This window comes from Panulirus ornatus, chromosome 62, assembly GCF_036320965.1.
Source record: "Panulirus ornatus isolate Po-2019 chromosome 62, ASM3632096v1, whole genome shotgun sequence".
NCBI lineage: Eukaryota > Metazoa > Arthropoda > Malacostraca > Decapoda > Palinuridae > Panulirus > Panulirus ornatus.
Genome location: NC_092285.1, coordinates 12,851,965 through 12,876,474, shown reverse-complemented (window position 1 = coordinate 12,876,474; position 24,510 = coordinate 12,851,965). Strand labels below are relative to the sequence as shown.

Here is a 24,510-nt window from a genome sequence, read left to right as displayed (position 1 = left end):
CAGCAGGTTTGGATGGTATTGCAGTGGAATTTATTAAAAAAGGGGGTGACTGTATTGTTGACTGGTTGGTAAGGTTATTTAATGCATGTATGACTCATGGTGAGGTGCCTGAGGATTGGCGGAATGCGTGCATAGTGCCATTGTACAAAGGCAAAGGGGATAAGAGTGAGTGCTCAAATTACAGAGGTATAAGTTTGTTGAGTATTCCTGGTAAATTATATGGGAGGATATTGATTGAGAGGGTGAAGGCATGTACAGAGCATCAGATTGGGGAAGAGCAGTGTGGTTTCAGAAGTGGTAGAGGATGTGTGGATCAGGTGTTTGCTTTGAAGAATGTATGTGAGAAATACTTAGAAAAGCAAATGGATTTGTATGTAGCATTTATGGATCTGGAGAAGGCATATGATAGAGTTGATAGAGATGCTCTGTGGAAGGTATTAAGAATATATGGTGTGGGAGGCAAGTTGTTAGAAGCAGTGAAAAGTTTTTATCGAGGATGTAAGGCATGTGTACGTGTAGGAAGAGAGGAAAGTGATTGGTTCTCAGTGAATGTAGGTTTGCGGCAGGGGTGTGTGATGTCTCCATGGTTGTTTAATTTGTTTATGGATGGGATTGTTAGGGAGGTGAATGCAAGAGTTTTGGAAAGAGGTGCAAGTATGAAGTCTGTTGGGGATGAGAGAGCTTGGGAAGTGAGTCAGTTGTTGTTCGCTGATGATACAGCGCTGGTGGCTGATTCATGTGAGAAACTGCAGAAGCTGGTGACTGAGTTTGGTAAAGTGTGTGAAAGAAGAAAGTTAAGAGTAAATGTGAATAAGAGCAAGGTTATTAGGTACAGTAGGGTTGAGGGTCAAGTCAATTGGGAGGTGAGTTTGAATGGAGAAAAACTGGAGGAAGTGAAGTGTTTTAGATATCTGGGAGTGGATCTGGCAGCGGATGGAACCATGGAAGCGGAAGTGGATCATAGGGTGGGGGAGGGGGCGAAAATTCTGGGAGCCTTGAAGAATGTGTGGAAGTCGAGAACATTATCTCGGAAAGCAAAAATGGGTATGTTTGAAGGAATAGTGGTTCCAACAATGTTGTATGGTTGCGAGGCGTGGGCTATGGATAGAGTTGTGCGCAGGAGGATGGATGTGCTGGAAATGAGATGTTTGAGGACAATGTGTGGTGTGAGATGGTTTGATCGAGTAAGTAACGTAAGGGTAAGAGAGATGTGTGGAAATAAAAAGAGCGTGGTTGAGAGAGCAGAAGAGGGTGTTTTGAAATGGTTCGGGCACATGGAGAGAATGAGTGAGGAAAGATTGACCAAGAGAATATATGTGTCGGAGGTGGAGGGAACGAGGAGAAGAGGGAGACCAAATTGGAGGTGGAAAGATGGAGTGAAAAAGATTTTGTGTGATCGGGGCCTGAACATGCAGGAGGGTGAAAGGAGGGCAAGGAATAGAGTGAATTGGAGCGATGTGGTATACCGGGGTTGACGTGCTGTCAGTGGATTGAATCAAGGCATGTGAAGCATCTGGGGTAAACCATGGAAAGCTGTGTAGGTATGTATATTTGCGTGTGTGGACGTATGTATATATATGTGTATGGGGGTGGGTTGGGCCATTTCTTTCATCTGTTTCCTTGCGCTACCTCGCAAACGCGGGAGACGGCGGCAAAAAAAAAAAAAAAAAAAAAAAATATTGACTTATTGACTGCCCTTGAATGTGCGATACCATTCTGTTGGAAAGCAATTGCTTTACAGTGTTATCATCAAGTGTCAACTGGAGAATAAAACCTGTGTTGGCATATGAAACATAACTCACAGACCAAAACTTCTCAGTACTGTAGTTTACAGGACAAAATTGTTTCAGCTGTACCTTCCTTACTTGCCTTTGTCAGAATTAAAGGTGAAATCAGGGTTGCTTTGATTAGTTATATGTTCAGTTCCTACGATGCAAAAAAGTGATTTTATATTAGTTATTTGTATTCATGTTTTGTAGTAGTACTTGTTAGCTGTGTTTCAAAGTTCTCTGAATTATCACTATTTTCTCATTATAATATCACTTTTTTGCAAGTCATAGAAATGTATTTTTATAACTACCAATTTCAGAGAGCTTAGAAAACACTTGCTAACATGATGAATTTCTTTTTATCCAACAGATATCAAGAAATCTGCCATTCTTCTGGCTGAACATTGAATATCCTTTGGACAAAATGGCAGTCAAAGTACAGGCAGTTATATCATCATGGAAGGATTTTGAACTTGCTATTGTGCAAAGAGAACTTGATGAAACAGCCTCTGAATTAGCAACCCGTCAGGATGAATCAGAAGAATCTCGCAAGAAGTTAGTTGAGCTGTCAAGAGAGTTTAAAAAAAACACTCCAGAGGATGTACGCAAACAAGTTGCTCCCCTACTAAAAAGTTTTCAAACTGAAATAGATAATCTGAACAAGAGGAGCAAATTTGTAGAAACTGCATTTTTGAATGTATACAAGAAAATAATTGACATTGCAGATCCACTCCCTACTCTGGAATATTGTACTGGCCTTGAAAAAAAAGTAGGACGTCTTGCTGATCTGGAAATTGAAAACAAGAATTTACGGGAGACTTTACATGAATATAACGAAGAATTCAAAGAAGTCAGGAATCAAGATGTTACCATAAAGGCTTTAAAAGAAAAGATAAAAAACTATGAAGACATGATGGATGAGAATATACACTCAAAAACAAAGGAATTGGAAAAGACACTATCTCGACAGTATGCAGAGAAAGAGAGGTTGCTTCAGGAAACGCAGGAATCAGTTATGAGGAGGCTTCAGGAAGCTGAAACAAGGGCTCAGACACTCCAGTCTACTCTGGATCTAACTCAGTCAGAATTGTTTGAATTAAAAAGCAAATCGGAGGAATCAAACTTTGCAAAATCTGATGAGACCGACATTCTAATGAATGATCTCGAGCGTGCAAATCATAGAGCTGTAATAGCTGAGAGGGAGTCTGCACAGTTGAAGGAACAAATGAAAGCTTTGTCTATTGCTCATAGTGCACAGATGGAGAGCATGTCCAGTTCTGTTTCATCTGCTAATGAAATTGAGTCACAGGCTGACAGTCTGTCTAGATCTTCCTTAGAAGTTGAACTTGCTTCTAAGGACAACGAAATATCACAGCTTGTTGAAGATATCAAGCAGCTACAGCTTTCCTTGGACAGCTTAAGAGAAACTTCCTCAAAACAGATAACAGACTTTGAGGTAAAGCTAGAAGAGAATGTGGAAATCATTGGCAAGTTAGAATCCAAAATTGCCATGCAAAATGATTATGATGAGATTAAGAGAGAGCTAAGCATAATGAAATTAGTAGAATTTGGTATATCGTCAGGTAAGAAAGAAGAAAGTTTTCAGGGGTCATCAACTCCTCCAAAACCATTGGAGGTCCTCCTTTTAGAAAAGACAAAGGCTCTACAAAATGAAAATACTACTCTAAAGCAGGCAAATGCAAACATGACAAAAAAATTGACAGAAGTTGAACAGGAGCTTACAACTTCTCGTTCTCTTGTGATGGAACAGAAGGGACTGATTGTCAACCTGGAGGCTGATCTATCTTCTATGCATACACTTTCAACCCTCTACCGTGGAGAGGGAGAGGGTTCATCAATGCCAGAGATTGTAGCAGAGGCTGTGAGAGCATCCACTGGTGGCACACCACCTCTGACATTTACTGCTTCATCAAACTCAAATCCATCTACTCCTACACCAGGGGGAATTCCACCTGATTTTACATCTGCTGCAGAGTCTCTTCTGCCAATTGTATCTGCACAAAGGGAACGCTTTCGCCAACGTAATGAGGAATTGGAAGGTGAACTGGCAGGGAAGGGACAGCAAGTCGTCCTCCTTCAAAATGAATTAGACACTCTCAGAGCAGATAACCTTAAACTCTATGAAAAAATCAGATTTCTTCAGTCATACCAGGGAAGACAGTCAAAAGAAGACACTGCTGCAGAATCTCGTTACAGTAGCCAGTATGAGGAAGCCCTTGATCCCTTCTCTTCATTTTCTCGGAAGGAAAAACAGCGCCGCTATGCAGCACTTAGCCCATTTGAAAAAGTGACCCTTTCTATGGGGCATTTTATATTAAGTAATAAAACAGCACGAACTGTAACTTTCATGTACACAGCACTGGTGCATAGTCTTGTTTTCCTTGTTTTGTACAAACTGGCACACACTGAATCATGCAAACGGGACTTTGCTTCTGACTGTTCTCAGAAATTTGCTGAGCATATGCACCAGGTTCATGGGGACAATAGTTTTAATAATTTGTAAGGTTAAAAGACTGGAAAAAGGCAGCTCATTGTGAGAGTTTTTATTGATCAAGCACTGACAGAAGAGCATAACTTACGTAAATGTATGCTGTATCTAATTGAACTAAAGATTTCGGTGTGTAGGAGGAATATTAGAGACATGGGGAATGTTTTCAGGAATTTGTTTCAAATGTGCTTTGTAATGTGAGTTTCCATTTGAATTATATGTTGATAATGTTATTCAAAGAATGTTTAGTGAAGTTAATTGGTGGCTTTGTTTCTTAGGTTGTAAAGTTAATTTAGGTTCTATGATGTTTATACTCACTGCTTTTTTGACATTTTGATACACCTGCTGATACATAGTTGATATTGAATGTCAGAGTGATAGTGTCTAATAGGCTTTATAAACTGCAGGAAAATAAAAGATCTCCCCAAACTTTAGACCTCATGAAGGAGAACAAAGCAGAGTACAGCCTTTAAACTGTGGGAGCCCCAGTAAAGGGGTCATGGGATTTTGATATTAATAGATAATAATGATAATAGTGATCATGATAACATTATTGTTAGTAGTAATAGAATTATTATTATATTATTATTATTATTTATTTTTTTATTTTACTTGATTGCCATTTCCTACATCAGTGAGGTAGCACCAGGAAACAGATGAATGACCCATCCACTCATATACGCATATATATATATATATATATATACACAAACACCCATACACACACATATACATACATGTGCTTATCGTCATATACATATATACTTACATACATGCAAGAGTTTTGGAAAGAGGGGCAAGTATGCAGTCTATTGTGGATGAAAGTGCTTGAGAAGTGTCAGTTGTTTACTGATGATACAGCACTGGTGGCTGATTCAGGTGAGAAACTGCAGAAGCTGGTGACTGAGTTTGGTAAAGTGTGTGAAAGAAGAAAGCTAAGAGTAAATGTGAATAAGAGCAAGGTTATTAGGTACAGTAGGGTTGAGGGACAAGTCAATTAGGAGGTAAGTTTGAATGGAGATAAACTGGAGGAAGTGAGGTGTTTTAGATATCTGGGAGTGGATTTGGCAGCGGATGGAACTATGGAAGCTGAAGTGAATCATAGGGTGGGGGAGGGGGTGAAAGTTCTGGGAGCGTTGAAAAATGTATGGAAGTCAAGAACGTTATCTTGGAAAGCAAAACTGGGTGTGTTTGAAGGAATAGTGGTTCCAACAATGTTATATGGTTGTGAGGTGTGGGCTATAGATAGAGTTGTGTGGAGGAGGGTGGATGTGCTGGAAATGAGATGTTTGAGGGCAATATGTAGTGTGAGGTGGTTTGATCGAGTAAGTAATGATAGGGTAAGAGAGATGTGTGGTAATAAAAACAGTGTGGTTGAGAGAGCAGAAGAGGGTGTTTTGAAATGGATTGGTTCCATGGAAAGAATGAGTGAAGAAAGATTGACAAAAAGGATATATGTGTCAGAGGTGGAGGGAATGAGGAGAAGTGGGAGACCAAATTGGAGGTGGAAAGATGGAGTGTAAAAGATTTTGGGTGATTGGGGCCTGAACATGCAGGAGGGTGAAAGGCGTGCAAGGAATGGAGTGAATGTGGTATACCAGGGTCGACGTGCTGTTAGTGGATTGATCCAGGGCATGTGAAGCATCTGGGGTAAAAAACCATGGAAAGTCTTGTGGGGCCTGGATGTGGAAAGGGAGCTGTTGTTTCGATGCATAATACATGACAGCTAGAGACTTGAGTGTGAACGAATGTGGCCTTTGTTATCTTTTCCTAGCGCTACCTCGTGTACATGGGGGGGAGGGGGTTGTCATTTCATGTGTGGCGGGGTGGCGACGGGAATGAATAAGGGCAGACTGTGTGAATTATTTACGTGTATATATGTACAAGTCTGTGTGTGTTTATATATGTCTACGTTGAGATGTATAGGTATGTATATGTGCGTGTGTGAATGTGTATGTATATACATGTGTATGTGGGTGGGCTGGGCCATTCTTTCTTCTGTTTCCTTGCGCTACCTCGCCAATGTGGGAGACAGTGACAGAGTATGATATATATATATATATATATATATATATATATATATATATATATATATATATATATATATATATATATATATGTATATATATTTTTTTCTTTGTTGCTGTCTCCCGCGTTTGCGAGGTAGAGCAAGGAAACAGACGAAAGAAATGGCCCAACCCACCCCCATACACATGTATATACATACGTCCACACACGCAAATATACATACTTACACAGCTTTCCATGGTTTACCCCAAACGCTTCACATGCCCTGATTCAATCCACTGACAGCACGTCAACCCTGGTATACCACATCGATCCAATTCACTCTATTCCTTGCCCTCCTTTCACCATCCTGCATGTTCAGGCCCCGATCACACAAAATCTTTTTCACTCCATCTTTCCACCTCCAATTTGGTCTCCCACTTCTCCTCGTTCCCTCCACCTCCGACACATATATCATCTTGGTCAATCTTTCCTCACTCATTCTTTCCATGTGCCCAAACCATTTCAAAACACCCTCTTCTGCTCTCTCAACCACGCTCTTTTTATTTCCACACATCTCTCTTACCCTTACGTTACTTACTCGATCAAACCACCTCACACCACACATTGTCCTCAAACATCTCATTTCCAGCACATCCATCCTCCTGCACACAACTCTATCCATAGCCCACGCCTCGCAACCATACAACATTGTTGGAACCACTATTCCTTCAAACATACCCATTTTTGCTTTCCGAAATAATGTTCTCGACTTCCACACATTCTTCAAGGCTCCCAGGATTTTTGCCCCCTCCCCCACCCTATGATCCACTTCCGCTTCCATGGTTCCATCCGCTGCCAGATCCACTCCCAGATATCTAAAACACTTTACTTCCTCCAGTTTTTCTCCATTCAAACTTACCTCCCAATTGACTTGACCCTCAACCCTACTGTACCTAATAACCTTGCTCTTATTCACATTTACTCTTAACTTTCTTCTTTCACACACTTTACCAAACTCAGTCACCAGCTTCTGCAGTTTCTCACATGAATCAGCCACCAGCGCTGTATCATCAGCGAACAACAACTGACTCACTTCCCAAGCTCTCTCATCCCCAACAGACTTCATACTTGCCCCTCTTTCCAAAACTCTTGCATTCACCTCCCTAACAACCCCATCCATAAACAAATTAAACAACCATGGAGACATCACACACCCCTGCCGCAATCCTACATTCACTGAGAACCAATCACTTTCCTCTCTTCCTACACGTACACATGCCTTACATCCTCGATAAAAACTTTTCACTGCTTCTAACAACTTGCCTCCCACACCATATATTCTTAATACCTTCCACAGAGCATCTCTAACAACTCTATCATATGCCTTCTCCAGATCCATAAATGCTACATACAAATCCATTTGCTTTTCTAAGTATTTCTCACATACATTCTTCAAAGCAAACACCTGATCCACACATCCTCTACCACTTCTGAAACCACACTGCTCTTCCCCAATCTGATGCTCTGTACATACCTTCACCCTCTCAATCAATACCCTCCCATATGATTTACCAGGAATACTCAGCAAACTTATACCTCTGTAATTTGAGCACTCACTCTTATCCCCTTTGCCTTTGTACAATGGCACTATGCACGCATTCCGCCAATCCTCAGGCACCTCACCATGAGTCATACATACATTAAATAACCTTACCAACCAGTCAATAATACAGTCACCCCCTTTTTGTGGAAGATGAAAGCCTGGCAAGGCAGCAGGTTTGGATGGTATTGCAGTGGAATTTATTAATATATATATATATATATATTTTTTTTTTTTTTTTTCAAACTTTTCGCCATTTCCCGCTGTTAGCGAGGTAGCGTTAAGAACAGAGGACTGGGCCTTTTTTTGGAATATCCTCACCTGGCCCCCTCTGTTCCTTCTTTTGGAAAATTAAAAAAAAAAACGAGAGGGGAGGATTTCCAGCCCCCCGCTCCCTCCCCTTTTAGTCGCCTTCTACGACACGCAGGGAATACGTGGGAAGTATTCTTAATCCCCTATCCCCAGGGATAGGGGATTAATATATATATATATATATATATATATATATATATATATATATATATATAAATATTTTTTTTTTTTTTTTTTTAATACTTTGTCGCTGTCTCCCGCGTTTGCAAGGTAGCACAAGGAAACAGACGAAAGAAATGGCCCAACCCCCCCCCCATACACATGTATATACATACGTCCACACACGCAAATATACATACCTACACAGCTTTCCATGGTTTACCCCAGACGCTTCACATGCCTTGATTCAATCCACTGACAGCACGTCAGCCCCGGTATACCACATCGCTCCAATTCACTCTGTTCCTTGCCCTCCTTTCACCCTCCTGCATGTTCAGGCCCCAATCACACAAAATCTTTTTCACTCCATCTTTCCACCTCCAATTTGGTCTCCCACTTCTCCTTGTTCCCTCCACCTCCGACACATATATCCTCTTGGTCAATCTTTCCTCACTCATCCTCTCCATGTGCCCAAACCACTTCAAAACACCCTCTTCTGCTCTCTCAACCACGCTCTTTTTATTTCCACACATCTCTCTTACCCTTACGTTACTCACTCGATCAAACCACCTCACACCACACATTGTCCTCAAACATCTCATTTCCAGCACATCCATCCTCCTGCGCACAACTCTATCCATAGCCCACGCCTCGCAACCATACAACATTGTTGGAACCACTATTCCTTCAAACATACCCATTTTTGCTTTCCGAGATAATGTTCTCGACTTCCACACATTCTTCAAGGCCCCCAGAATTTTCGCCCCCTCCCCCACCCTATGATCCACTTCCGCTTCCATGGTTCCATCCACTGCCAGATCCACTCCCAGATATCTAAAACACTTCACTTCCTCCAGTTTTTCTCCATTCAAACTCACCTCCCAATTGACTTGACCCTCAACCCTACTGTACCTAATAACCTTGCTCTTATTCACATTTACTCTTAACTTTCTTCTTCCACACACTTTACCAAACTCAGTCACCAGCTTCTGCAGTTTCACACATGAATCAGCCACCAGCGCTGTGTCATCAGCGAACAACAACTGACTCACTTCCCAAGCTCTCTCATCCCCAACAGACTTCATACTTGCCCCTCTTTCCAAAACTCTTGCATTTACCTCCCTAACAACCCCATCCATAAACAAATTGAACAACCATGGAGACATCACACACCCCTACCGCAAACCTACATTCACTGAGAGCCAATCACTTTCCTCTCTTCCTACACGTACACATGCCTTACATCCTCGATAAAAACTTTTCACTGCTTCTAACAACTTTCCTCCCACACCATATATTCTTAATACCTTCCACAGAGCATCTCTGTCAACTCTATCATATGCCTTCTCCAGATCCATAAATGCTACATACAAATCCATTTGCTTTTCTAAGTATTTCTCACATACATTCTTCAAAGCAAACACCTGATCCACACATCCTCTACCACTTCTGAAACCACACTGCTCTTCCCCAATCTGATGCTCTGTACATGCCTTCACCCTCTCAATCAATACCCTCCCATATAATTTACCAGGAATACTCAACAAACTTATACCTCTGTAATTTGAGCACTCACTCTTATCCCCTTTGCCTTTGTACAATGGCACTATGCAAGCATATATATATATATATATATTTTTTTTTTTTTTTTTTTTTTTTTTATACTTTGTCGCTGTCTCCCGCGTTTGCGAGGTAGCGCAAGGAAACAGACGAAAGAAATGGCCCACCCCCCCCCCCATACACATGTATATACATACGTCCACACACGCAAATATACATACCTACACAGCTTTCCATGGTTTTCCCCAGACGCTTCACATGCCTTGATTCAATCCACTGACAGCACGTCAACCCCGGTATACCACATCGCTCCAATTCACTCTATTCCTTGCCCTCCTTTCACCCTCCTGCATGTTCAGGCCCCGATCACACAAAATCTTTTTCACTCCATCTTTCCACCTCCAATTTGGTCTCCCTCTTCTCCTCGTTCCCTCCACCTCCGACACATATATCCTCTTGGTCAATCTTTCCTCACTCATTCTCTCCATGTGCCCAAACCACTTCAAAACACCCTCCTCTGCTCTCTCAACCACGCTCTTTTTATTTCCACACATCTCTCTTACCCTTACGTTATATATATATATATATATATATATATATATATATATATATCTATATCTTTTCTTTCAAACTACTTGCCATTTCCCGCATTAGCGAGGTAGCGTTAAGAACAGAGAACTAGGCCTTTAAGGGAACATCCTCACCTGGCCCCCTTCTCTGTTCCCTCTTTTGGAAAATTAAAAAAAAAAAGAATGAGGGGAGGATTTCCAGCCCCCCGCTCCCTCCCCTTTTAGTCGCCTTCTATGCAGGGAATACGTGGGAAGTATTCTTTCTCCCCTATCCCCAGGGATGATATATATATAAAAAAATATATACATAAAAAAAAAATATATATATATATATATATATATATATATATATATATATATATATATATATATATATATATATATATATATATCACCCTTTTTTAATAAATTCCACTGCAATACCATCCAAACCTGCTGCCTTGCCGGCTTTCATCTTCCGCAAAGCTTTTACTACCTCTTCTCTGTTTACCAAATCATTTTCCCTAACCCTCTCACTTTGCACACCACCTCGACCAAAACACCCTATATCTGCCACTCTATCATCAAACACATTCAACAAACCTTCAAAATACTCACTCCATCTCCTTCTCACATCACCACTACTTGTTATCACCTCCCCATTTGCGCCCTTCACTGAAGTTCCCATATACTCCCTTGTCTTACGCACTTTATTTACCTCCTTCCAGAACATCTTTTTATTCTCCCTAAAATTTAATGATACTCTCTCACCCCAACTCTCATTTGCCCTCTTTTTCACCTCTTGCACCTTTCTCTTGACCTCCTGTCTCTTTCTTTTATAAATCTCCCACTCAATTGCATATATATATATATTTATATATAAGTGAGTAACAGGTTTGGGAAGGGAAAAAGGTTCTGGGAGCAATGAAGAAAGTGTGGAAAGAGAGGACATTGTCTCGGAGAGCAGATATGGGTATGTATGAATGAAAAGTGGTTTCGACAATATTATATAGTTGCCAAGCATGGGCTATAGATGGGGTTGTATGGAGGAGGGTGGATGTGTTGGAAATAAATTGTTTGAGGACAAATGTGGTGTTAGGTTGTTGATCGAGTAAGTAATGAAAGAGTAAGAGAGATGTGTGGTAATAAAAAGAGTGTGGTTGAGAGAGCAGAAGAGGGTGTGTTGGAATGGTTTGGACATTATAGAGAGAATGAGTGAGGAAAGGTTGACAAAGAGGATATATGTGTGTCAGAGGTGGAGGGAACAAGGAGAAATGGGAGACCAAATTGGAAGTGGAAGGAAAGCTTGCAAGGAATATAGTGAATTAAAATGATGTAGTATACTGGGGTTGACATGCTGTCATTGGACTGAACCAGGGCATGTGAAGCTTGTTGAGGTAAACTGTGGAAAGGTCTGTAGGGCCTGGATGTGGATAGTGAGCTGTGGTTTCGGTGCATTACACTTGACAGCTAGAGACTGTGAATGAATTTTTTCTTTTATGGCACTACCTCACTGAAGCTGGGGGTAGCGATGCTGTTTCTTGTGGGGTGGGGAGCCACCAGGAATTAGTAAACAAGTGTCACCAGATGGTTGTGCTCGGGTTGGTGTTCAACACCAACCCAAATACCAATGATGCCCTAGCTACATCTCTTCCTTGTGTATCAACTGACTGTTCTACATCTCTCATTCTTGTATCTCCCATGATGATGTGATCATTAAATGAAAATGCCCATGGGAACCTATCATGTTGCATTTTCTTATGGTTTTATGCATATACTAAATCCCATACACCACTCTGACATCTTACAATATATGTGAAGGATGGTTGTGGGTAGGGAGCTAAGGTTTCAGTGCATTACACATGACTGCTAGAGAGTGGATGTGGTCTTCCTTTGACTGTTCCTGGCAGTACCTTGCTAACATAAGAAACAGCAATCAAGTATAGATAGATAGATGGATAGATAGGCATTTTATTTTTTCAAGAAAACTCCAAATTTACCATGAATGTTTTTGAATACATTGCACAAATTGTTTTTCATTCTTTTGATATATTTGATGAAATAAGGGGACAAAGCATGTATGGTTGAAACATACGAGTTCTAATTTGGATGAATTTTATTGTATATATGTGGTGGCAGTTGTTATTGTGTTTACAGAATATGTTGTTATATCACTGTAGGTCATATACCTGTATATATTATTTCATCTAGTTGGATATTTTCTTACCTGGAGATTAAGAATGATCATAATAAGCTGGACCAAATTATATGACTTCTGGTTTGATATTAATGTTTTTCACATTAATTTGTTTTCTCAGAGTATCATATAGTTTGTGTAATTGTATTGGTATTTTGCTACTTGACACAAAGTGTCTCGGCCTACAAAAAGTGTTTCTTTTTCTTTGAAAATCCATTTAGCACCAGGTTGCTTTCAAGCTCAAGTTGAAATAGATTTATATTCACTTTTAAATCATCATTCCATTGCACTGTTAAGATGTATGAACAGTTTTAAGAAAAAGTACTGTCCAGAAATTTCTGTCATATATATTCATACACTTGTATGTATTATTTTGTGTCTCAGAGTGCAAGAGAGTGTCCCTTTTAGTCCCCTCTTTGCCACCTTTTTGTTACTTTCCTTTAAATGTATTTCATCCCCTTTTTTTCACTCGCATACTTCCTTACCTGAGCCTTCCACATCAAACTTGGTATCCTACTCTACTCTCATATTCCTTATACTCTCTTACCATTCTCTTAGGAGGATAGCATAGGAGGAAGTTGTGATACATTGGGTAGAGGATCTGGTGGATAAGGCACAGGTTACAGTCAGGGGCATTTCTGTGGCAAGTGTAGTTCTTCTGGCAGGTATGAAGTGTTGTTTTAGGTAGGTTAGAGAAGTTAAGGGGTATGTTAGGGCTCTCAGGAAACTTATGGATATGCAGAGGAAGGTTTTGGTAGAACTACTACCTAGATATGGTGTAAGATTAGTTTCAAGTAGAATTAAAGGCACATGTAGTATAGTTCAGGATATTTATATGGTTGAGAAGATAAACTGCACAGACTTGAGATTGCTTAATTAGAGATAGAATCTTGTTTACTAGGGATGGATTGCATCAAAACAAAATTTGAATGCACAGTTAGGAGCCAAAAATGAAATTCACCCATTAGTCAGGGAACAAAGGAATTTAGCCATCAGATGAAGGTGGGGGTCAGGTCAAAGGAAGTTGGTTAGGCTAAAGGGTTAGGTCAGGAAAGGCTCATTGTTTCCAGAGGGAAGGTTGGATAGTCTGCAAACACATCAGAGGAGTGTCTAAACTTAGAAATTGTATGTTAAAATCGTTATCATTCATGAAGTAACATGAAAGTAGTCATTACTGACACCAAAAGTATAAATCTAAAGTCAAATGAATGAACAGATTATTTACATCAGGAAATCCAAGTATTACAGCAGTTACTCACACGGAGATAACTCCTGCAGATATTTAGTAGCAGATTTAGTGATACCAGGACATAAAGTCTTCTTTAAGGATGAATTATGCAAGCAGGTGGCAGAATTATGCTATATTCCAGAGTTTGAATATAACCTGGTCACAAAGAATTGATGATACATGCAACTTGCTTCATTACAGATTGATTGATAAGATGGCCAAAATGATTATTGGAGAAGTATATAGATATCCAAGGAAATATGAAAGAAATTATGTTGCTTTATACAAAGTGTTTTTTGAAATATATAATTTCAGATTTTAACAACCATAGCATTGCATGAGATTTTTTGAAGAAAATGATTCATGACCCAATGTAAGGTGACAAACTTACTCATACTTATTTTCCAAACCACGAATAGGGGCCAAACTAGCTTTTGTGATTGTGAAAAGTTGAGAAAACAGCAACCACAGTATCATATTTACATTAAGCTTAGAATTTGATGTAAAAGAAAATTATACAAAGAAAATGATTTGGGATGTTAGTGATGTGAATTGGATCAAGCTTGTAGATGTCAATACAGTTGAAAGGATATGGTATAACTTTGAAATAAAATACATCCTCTTGAGGAAGATGATATTCTCAAAAAGAAAAAGACGAGAAAGAAATACGAGACCTGCTGACAGAGAAATGAAAGATTTAATTAGTTGTAAGAGAAGTACAGACTTGAAATTTAAAGGAAGATAAGTGCAGACATTAAGTTTAAGCACCATGTAAAGGATCGTATAATTTTCATAAGGATTATTGAAGTTTCATATGATACTAGGGATTATAAGAAGAAAATTAGAGTAATGCAGACATAATGTGAGGAAGAATCTTAAAAAATTCAACATATATATATATATATATATATATATATATATATATATATATATATATATATATTTATATATATATTTTTTTTTTTTTTTTTCATACTATTCGCTATTTCCCGCGATAGCGAGGTAGCGTTAAGAACAGAGGACTGGGCCTTTGAGGGAATATCCTCACCTGGACCTCTTCTCTGTTCCCTCTTTTGGGGGGGGGGGGGAAAAACAAAAAAAAAAAAAAAACGAGAGGGGAGGATTTCCAGCCCCCCGCTCCCTTCCCTTTTAGTCGCCTTCTACGACACGCAGGGAATACGTGGGAAGTATTCTTTCTCCCCTATCCCCAGGGAATATATATATATATATATATATATATATATATATATATATATATGAGAATTAAGAAAAATATTAAAGATCCTTCAGGTGTAGAAATGGCTCCTTAACAAGCAGTGATAAGAAATGGCATTCTTATGAAACAAATCCTTTGAAGTAGTATTTATTCAGGGACATGTAATAAAATTTTGTTCAACTGACATTCATATCTATGTAGTATTTATATAAAAATAAATGCATATAAAATGTGTTTGTCAACTGGTCCTGATTACTCTTTATAGAGTAGGGAAAGGAATGTCACTAAATATGATATCTGATCACAACAATATTCAGTAAATCATTTCAAGAAGAAATTGCCTGATTGTGAATGTAACAACAGTTTACTAAAAGAGATAAAAAAATACACCTGATACCATACTTCTAGCCTCAGTTTAGTTTAGGTTAGAACCAATAATTGAGTAAGAATTTAGATTTATAGAATGAAAAATTTAAACTGAAAATCAACATGGATTGTGATTTGATAGAAAAGGTTATAATTAACTCATTTACCTCTTAACACTCGTGATGGGAGGTTGGAATACACATTACATGACCATATTGGGTTTGAAAGGTAATAAAGGTGTGGCCTTTCATCAGTGTAGGGTTTGCTATTGTGTGGAAGAAATGGTGCTGCATCTAGTGATAAAGATATTTTAAAAAGTGCATGAGTCTGATTTTATTATTATTTATGTAAATACCAGTATGTAAGTGATTTGAAAAAATAAACATTAGGTAGAAGCACCCAATAAGAACATTGGGTAGGAACCTCTGAAAAGACAGTGCTAGAGTTGCCACTGCCAGTGGCCTGTTAAGGGTGAGGAACTAAAGGCTTTGATGTAACAGTAGAGTTCACCAGTTATGGAAAGACTTTTGTTGTGGCAATAAAGATAAAAACAGGTGATGTTTTACATATAGAGAAAATAGGTAGTGTGTAAGTGGTCAAAAAATGGTGAAGAAAGATTCAGCATGGATTTCCAATATGTTGGGCTGCACGGTATGCAGCATTATATATTTTCAAAACTCATCTTGACTTAGGTGTATAAGGATATCCTTTTGAGAAATATGTACAATAGTATGTTTTTGAAATTATTTTTGCATAGGAGAAAAAGCAACTTTTATAAAGATAAGGTTTGAAAAACTGATTTTTTTTTATGTGCACCAGTGACAAAAAATTGCTTCTATTAAACTCCTGTTATGTAAAACTGTGAATAAAATCATGATATTAAATAATTTATTTAGATAAAGTTACAAACAAAAATGGCATATAGTTGCTTAAAAGGAAATTTCGAATTGGGTAGAAGTGTACAAAACAGGATTTTATCACCATTACATTTGTACTATGAGTGAGTTTCAGAGCAAAGCAAAGGGATTAAGAAATTTAAAAGCATTTTATTCAGTTATATTTATGACAACTGAAATCAGAGAACTCTGTGTTATATACCCAGACTTTCAAAATTATTTCAATAAAGTGTCACATGAAAAAATTTATAGTTGGTATCATAGCCCATGGCATAGGAAGCTGAACATGCTCAAGGATTATGGACTGGTTAATAGATTGAAAACAGCTTGTGATTTCAAACAAGAAAGTATTTGATTGGTTCGCTGACAAGTGGGGTACCATAAAACTCTCTTCTATGCCCTTATAATTTTTGGCTGTATCAGTGATCTGGAGACACCAGTGTATTCTTTGCTGACTTCATAAAGTTGTGAAATGATGCCAAAATAAGGAAGACTTTTTAGTGATTCAAGTAAATTTAGAGTAATGTGGCATTCAGAGGATGGCAAAAGTACAGTAAGTGAATTTTGGTAATAGAAATGTTTAGTATGAATATGGAATGTTTGTTAAGCCAAAATATAGTTTTAAGATGAAAAGGGTGTTGCTGGTCAATTCTGACTTGAGGTTGCACCATGACATAACCTTGCTTTTATTCACATTTACCTTCAATTTCTTTCTTTCACATACTTTCATAGAAACCAAATTCTGAAGTTTCTCACTCAAATCTACTACCAGTCATGCTGAAGGAATTTACTTCTAGATATTACAGAAGCAGTATTGCTTGTGATTGCTTTCATCCATTCCTTGTAAAGTTTGATCTTGGAAACCTTCCAGGGAAGGAAACAAGCAAAACTCTACTTGAATTTTTGTCTAAATTACTCGTGATTTTTTTTGTACACTAATTGGTTTATAGGACTTTGCATATTGATTATATACTGTAGTCCTCTCAGCAGCAAAAACATACTGGTACATGATTATATGTAAGTCTTTAATGACTTATATTCATAGGGATATCACCAAAATCTGCATACTGACTGTAGAGTATCTGAATGCTACAATGTGTATTCTAATACTAAGATCATGAACAACATCTTTGTAGGATGTTATCTGGCCAGCAAATATATCTGGCATCCATAGTCAAGTTTCAGTATACATGATGAATCAAATAACCTCAGCATAGTTTTCCTATCTGTTCCCAGGGATAGTGAGAGATTGCCTTCAAAAGTTTACCGACTGTCATTTTACTTGTAAGGTTTTTGATATTAGGTGGCCATGTCAATTATCTGTGAAAAATAGCCCAAAAATTTTGCTCCCTCTTTATGTATGGAATGAGAATGCCTTTCAAGTAATAGATGTGGAACTGCTGACCTTTTATCTTGTAAAATTTATTGCTATAGTATTTGTTTAGAGAAGTTTAAACCTCAGATATCTACCCTGTTGATAATTTATCAACAGCATCTTGCAAGCTTCTCACAGCAACTTCTGGGTATGATGATGTGCAATGTGGTGAGAAATTCATTGTACAAACATAGGCTAATACTAGATATGGTTAGAGGCAGAAATACTGCAGGGTACTTTAGCTGCAGAGAACTTTCTATTGACAAATCAGTGGTGAAGTTTAAAGGAAAGTTATACTTCAAACGAAATCTCCCTCTGGCAAACCTAGAAGTAATGAGGAATAAAAGTGTGGTCCTTATAAGTTCTTTCATAACTGTTCTATAAATGAAGATGTATAGTATATTTTTTTTACAGACTTTTGGCAAAATTCTATAATGCATTTACAAGTGACCCATTGCAAACTGCATTAGAGTTGCCCTCTGCCAGTGGCTTGTTAAGGGTGAGGCACTAAAGGCTAAGAAGTGGCACTGGAATTTATTAGTTATGGAGACTCTATTGCTGTGGCCACTCCCTTGAGGGAGTTTCAGTGGGAACAGGCATCAGAGATATAGATAGCATATACAAGTACGTTGACAGTAAGGGTTGATACTTCATCATTCTTACTGTTTTCATTTGAATATAATGGAAATTGCTTTATGAATAAGATTTGTAATTTTTTTTTTTTCATTTCCCATCAATAGATAAAGATGTATAGTTTTTATACAGATTCTTTTTAAAATCCATAGATGTACAGTTATATATATTCTCCATATATTTGTTTATTTGTTAAATTGGTAAGCTTCATAATTCATCATTCTTATCAATTTTAGTTGTGTAAATTGATTTTTGGTAATTCATTAAAAATACTTTTTAAAAAACTGCAGATAAATGTGTTTTTATGTAATTTCAAAGTGTTCCTAGTGACATATTTGTAAATTTCAAGATAAAGTTATGATAGGAAAATAAAAAGAATTACCAAGTAAATACTTTCATTTTTCAACAGATAGTAATTTTGAAGCACCCCCTGAAATCTAATTACATTATGCAGCAAAAGGGTTCATGTCCAGATAAACCTAGAAATGAGAACTGTGTAATGTGCTTTGCAGCAAAGAACAGTAATATTATTAAACAAGCAAGATATGTAATTACCCGTTTGTACTGTATGGGGAGTCAGTTTTACATTTATGTGGCCTCATCTCAAACATTCTTTATCATTGCACAACTTTGTAAATTTCTGCTGTGTGCCATCTGCATCAAACATATCATCAGTCTGTTTTAAAACTTGAGTAGTGATCAGGTAACTCCTCTTTGGAGATAGGCAAATTTAACGCTCTAACCTTTCCTTATAGCTCATTTCACTTAATTCTGGTGCTATCTTTGTTACTCTCCAAAGGACCTTCTCAGTTAGCTCTTTGTGTTTTTAGGTGTACAATGAACAAACTTGAGAAGCTTAGTCAACTGTTTTCTTTGTATATAATTTGAGTATTTAGCTGAATATTGCCTTATCCATGAACTTAAATGGATTTCTAATATTTGCTAATTGGCAGTTTGTATCCTTTACTATTCTTCTAAGGTGGGACTTGGGAGATAAGATGGAACTCAGGCAACAGGTTAGACCTATATGTTAGCCTTGCCTAATGGCAAAATCTCCACTTCTTGGTAGATAGGCACTCTCTGAAATACTTGACCAAGAACAGCTGCATAAATGAAGGAGAACATAGATCTGCTAGGGAACAGCATGCAGACCCAGTTGTCAATCCACTCCATCTTTGAATCCATAATGCAAGGAAAGAGAATGGACAGTCTTCCATTACTTTCATGAAGTATTTAGCAAAGTAAGTAACAGTCTTTCAAGAGAATTAGTGAAACAGAGCATTAAGGGAAAAATAGGAAGATAGAGTGATTCTGAGTAACATAACAGTCAAAATAGTAGCTAATGGAACCAACCATCTTGGATCAAAATGTCTTATCAGTTGTGAAGCAAGGAATTGTTTGCCTCAATTCTGCTTTTGACCATGTTATCAGATATTTACAGAGAAGTCAAATAAAGCATACTGGACAACGTCAAAGCTAATAAAGTGATAGGATCAGATGGCTTAAAAAGAAATTCAAAAATACCTAAAAAAGATTATGAATTGGCAGATAAGAGTTTGACGCAATTTAATGAAAGAAAGTGTACATATAAAAGCTTTAGATATGATAGTATTTCAAATACTGTTTTCAAGAACACAGAGTAAATGGATACTGGATGGACAAGATAATTAATTGGTAATGAAAAGTGGAAGGTAATTTTTTATTTCTGCAAAGGAGTTCATATACTTGTATCAGTTACTAACATAATTAGTTACTCTTTCCCCATTTATGAAGCTCCCACAGTGCCCACATCCAACAGCTGGAACCATGGGTCAAGAAATATGATGGTTTTTGTTTAACTTGGTAGGATGAAAATAGGGCACAAAAGGAGTAAGTGATAAATGTCCTCATTGTGAAAGTTGCATCTTGGACATGAAATGTCCCATTAATGCTGAATTATTGTTTGTAACATATAAGATATGGATGGTGCCCAAACTACAGTTGAGAAAGTGTGTTTATGTTAATGGAAGAGGGTTCAGGGTTGGGTTGCCTAGTTTATGTTGAGTGTTTCCAATGTGAATATATTTTGTTATTGATTTGTTTGTAATGCTTGTAGGGATCTCTTAGTATAAATTGTGAAGTGTGAACCAGGCATGGGCTTTTCATATTTGTTTGGAGGTGTTAGTGCTGTAGGATAAGACTAGGTATCTAGCTTGTTCAGGTGGGATTGTATGGAAAACATTTTGTTTTGTGCTGAATTTTTGTGGATGCTAAGCAGCCAGTGATTCTTCTGAGTGCACTATTGTGTGTGGTTTGTAGGTTTGTTATATTTGCCTTTAAAATGATGGGTGACAAGGACAGTGAAGCATAGTTCAGTGTGGCATTGATGAATTGTTTGTAGAGGATCCCCACCCCCATCCCCTTTCCAAAAATTGGCGATGGTAAATGTTTTGAAGGTTTAGTTGACATCATTTTTGTTGATATTTATGATGTTAGGAGTGCATGTTGTGTCTGTCATTTGTGATATGGTTAATGTTTTGTTGAATGGGAGTAGTTGAAGTAAATACAAAAGGGTAATTTTTTTCTTTTTAGTAAAGTTCCTAGTTAAATTCAGTTGTGCTCGTTGTATTGTAACTTTGTACTTTTAGTTATTGTGAAATTTTCCTAATTATTTTCGAGATGAATCCAGTCATGCTCACAGGAATGTTACTTTGTACTTTTAGTTATCAGGGAGATTTTCCTAATTCTTTTCAAGATACTCAAATTTGGTATTATTGAATCATTATGAGTCTAAATGGTTTTCAATAGAAGGGTTATTTTTTTTGTTTAAAATTTCCTTTGTTCAGTACATACCACAAGGCTCTTATGCTATGTGGTTACTGTCACAGAAGATAGTATTAAGGGACATTAATGCATCACTTTATTTGAAAACATTATGTGGCACAAGATGATAAGATTTGTTGTTTAAATGCAGTTTATGAACTCTTTTAAATATGTTATCACTGGAATTACTTAAAAGTATATTGTGTTAAAGTTTATATTTGTTAGACTGATGTTTTGGGGAAATTGTTACAGATTTATAAAATTTTCTTTCTGTTAATTAAGATTCAATCTTCAAATCACTTGAAGTCTTAGATATTACAGTTGCTTGTTGTGTAAATGAAATCATTTTTGTGATTTTTTGTTGTGTATAACTTTCAAATGTAACAAGAAATTCAATATTACTTTTTGATTTGAAGGTTTTCATATTACTGGTTATTGCATATTAAACTGCATGCACACTTTTATATAATTCAGGATTATTAGTATTTAATTGCATGATTTTATTGCAGGCATAGTCTTCAAAATTAGGACATGTCTGGCCACTTAGATGGGCAGCCTGAAAATTCAACTGCATGCAATTATGTGAATGTGAGCAGTAGCAGCTTTTTTGATCAGCCATCCCTGGCACCACAGAATGCCAACCCAGAGCTCATCGACCACCAGCAGTCAGGCATGGCTGTGCCACTGAATGCTGCAGCCAGTCCATTTTCTACAGCCACAGGACCGGACAGTGTTGCTGTAGATCACCTTCCTCCATATCCAACACAGGCCAACCCTGTAGTCAGTCAACATACTTCTTTTGGTTCGCTTGGGAACTTTGCTGTCAGCCAACAAGAAGCATTAGTAAAGTCAGTGAACCCAACATTGTATCAGCACTCAGAGCCAGCTGCTACAAGCTTGTCTTTAGCCTCCCAGCAAGAGACATCTGTTACACCGCAGAGTCAACAGACAAACCATGTAACACCCCACAGCGTGTCAGCAGCACCTTTTAATATTCCTTTAACACCTCAGTATAATCTGTGTACACAAGAATCATCCTTTGGTTCACAGACTCAGACACTTGAATCCCCAAAGAGTGTTTCATCACACCAACTCTCAGTGCCAACTCAACTAACTCCAGTACAATCTGCAATGATGATGAGCATGACGACCTCAATGTTGGTCACCAGTACCTCCCCAAATGCTAGTATGGATGTAGAAGCAACAACAGTAAAGTTTCAGCAAGCAAGCCTTGACAGTGATGCAGATCAAAATATTTCACCACAAACTAAAGAAGCAACTCCAAGTAATGTTCCCTTGGATATTGTATCTGTGTCAAATTCTCCATCAACAGCTCTTTCTACATCACCAGCACTCAGCCATCAGAAAAATCAGTCACCTAACCCTAAGCAGCCTATGGATGTTATGCCAGTGCAAGAGTCTCCTATGGACAAATCTAAGCAAACCGAATCCAAGTTATTTAAATACTTCACTAATAGCAAGACTGCCAATCCTTTTGAAACCATTGGTAGTCAAACCTCAGGAAGTAGTAATGATTCTGCCATGATAAATCCTGTTTATATGTCGCCAACAGATAGCTTCAATATCAGCAATGCTATTCCTTCTCCAGATTCCTTTTTGACCCCTGCTACAGAGCAAGATGTCTTCACTGCAAGCCTTCTGTCAAGTGATGCAGATAGGAGACATGATGCTTGGATCCCATCGGAAACTACTAAACAAGCCTTGATATCTATGTCAACAAGCCCCCCTGGGACTTACTTCCCTGAAAAGGAACTGCTTACTATGCCAGGAATAGCAGTAAAAGAAGATTTTGTAAGTACATAATTTTTAGAAATTTCCTAGAATCATCTCATTACTCTGTTTACATTTATGATTAACCTTGGTACTTATCGAACCACACCTGAACTTGTATGATTTTTTCTGTGGGGACCCTATTCAAACTCGCTCAGGTATCCTTTTCCCACCCTCATATTAGTTCAAAGGCTTGCTTTTATAGTATGTCAAGGTACCTTAGGTTACAAGTTACTCATGTACCTAATGATACTTATGAAATACAATGGGGTGATATATCTGACCCTGCTGGGACACAGACACTGGAAGGGAGGCTTTATCTCATGAGCACCTACATTTAGCACAGAGAGACTCCTAGTGTTGGTTACCCACATACCGCAATGGGGGAAAGTATGACCTCAGCTTACATGCCAAATTTAAATGTCTATATTGACAGATATATTTCACTTACCTTTTTTTTTTTATATGTATATAGATATATTTTGTATTTTATACCTTGGTACTGGGAACCCCCCTAAATTGAGAGGGCTGTGTCTTTCATTGGTTAAATAACAGGCAGAAAATAGGAAATTTTCCCCCCTTATAGAATTATGGATAAGCATTCACATATATTTGAAAATTCACAAAAAGGTGTCACCTTTTTGTTTGCCACATCCCATATTACATGAGCAGTGAGAGAGGGTATGTATGGTGCATTTGGTGGTTTCAAATATCCGATAAGTTGTGAAAATGACTTTCTTATTTATCATTATTGAGTTTGCTTCCTTATTGACATATATTTCTTATACAGGCACAGCATTAGCAATAAATAACATAAATGTTAGAAATATTAAACTTTCTAATTGAATTCAGTGAGAGGGATATAGGCTGACAAGGATGGGGAGGATATTGAACGATGTGTTTGTTTCCTTCTTTTTGCCTGAAAACTTCCTTATGTCATGTATACTCTTATTTCATACACTAGTACTGCATTGTTTGTGAATATGAGTAAGAGTAGAAATTTTTACGACTTTCACACTACATAAAAGTGAGGAGATCACGTGGTTAGTATGTACAGAAAGGATATTTGAGGGGTTTCTTCTTTGTTAATATACTAGGTCTTTTCCTATCTTACCAAAGTCTTTCATTGCCATAGCATTACTTGGAGAAAATTAGCCACAGTTTTTACTCAATATCTTCCATAAATGCAAATTCACTGGGATGCCACTCCTCCCATACATCATCCCCCACTGCAGTGACTCTCATAGTTACTGGTTTCTTCACATTTCTCATGTTCTTTTTTATATTTCATTCTTCTGATACATATCATAAGCATTCCTCCCATTAACTTAGGTCATCCAACAAACTATGTACTTTCCCTGGGGTTACCATATATGCACAACCTTCAGGTGGATGGCTGTGCACTTAAAATGGTGGTTATAGGGTTACTGAGGAAGGTAGAATTTTTTCCTTTGTCGTCTTAGCGATGGATGAGACCTCTATAGCTGCTTATGGTATGGTAAGTTAGATGGATATTTAACTCTTCATGAAAAGTTAGAA

The 24,510-nt window shown here is 37.8% G+C and overlaps 1 protein-coding gene across 4 annotated transcripts in view; it reads left to right on the top strand.

Annotated features, from left to right (window-relative positions):
* LOC139745738 (protein CASP) overlaps positions 1–24,510 on the top strand; it is a 39,899-nt gene that overhangs the window by 4,529 nt on the left and 10,860 nt on the right. For 2 of the 4 annotated variants that reach the window (XM_071656249.1, XM_071656250.1), the window contains one exon: positions 21,690–22,992. In XM_071656249.1, coding sequence (XP_071512350.1) covers positions 21,712–22,992 — 1,281 coding nt within the window. In that variant the 5' untranslated portion in view covers positions 21,690–21,711. Of the gene's footprint in view, positions 1–2,139; positions 6,340–21,689; positions 22,993–24,510 lie in introns of those variants that run through there. The other 2 variants (XM_071656252.1, XM_071656251.1) reach the window with 1 other exon arrangement.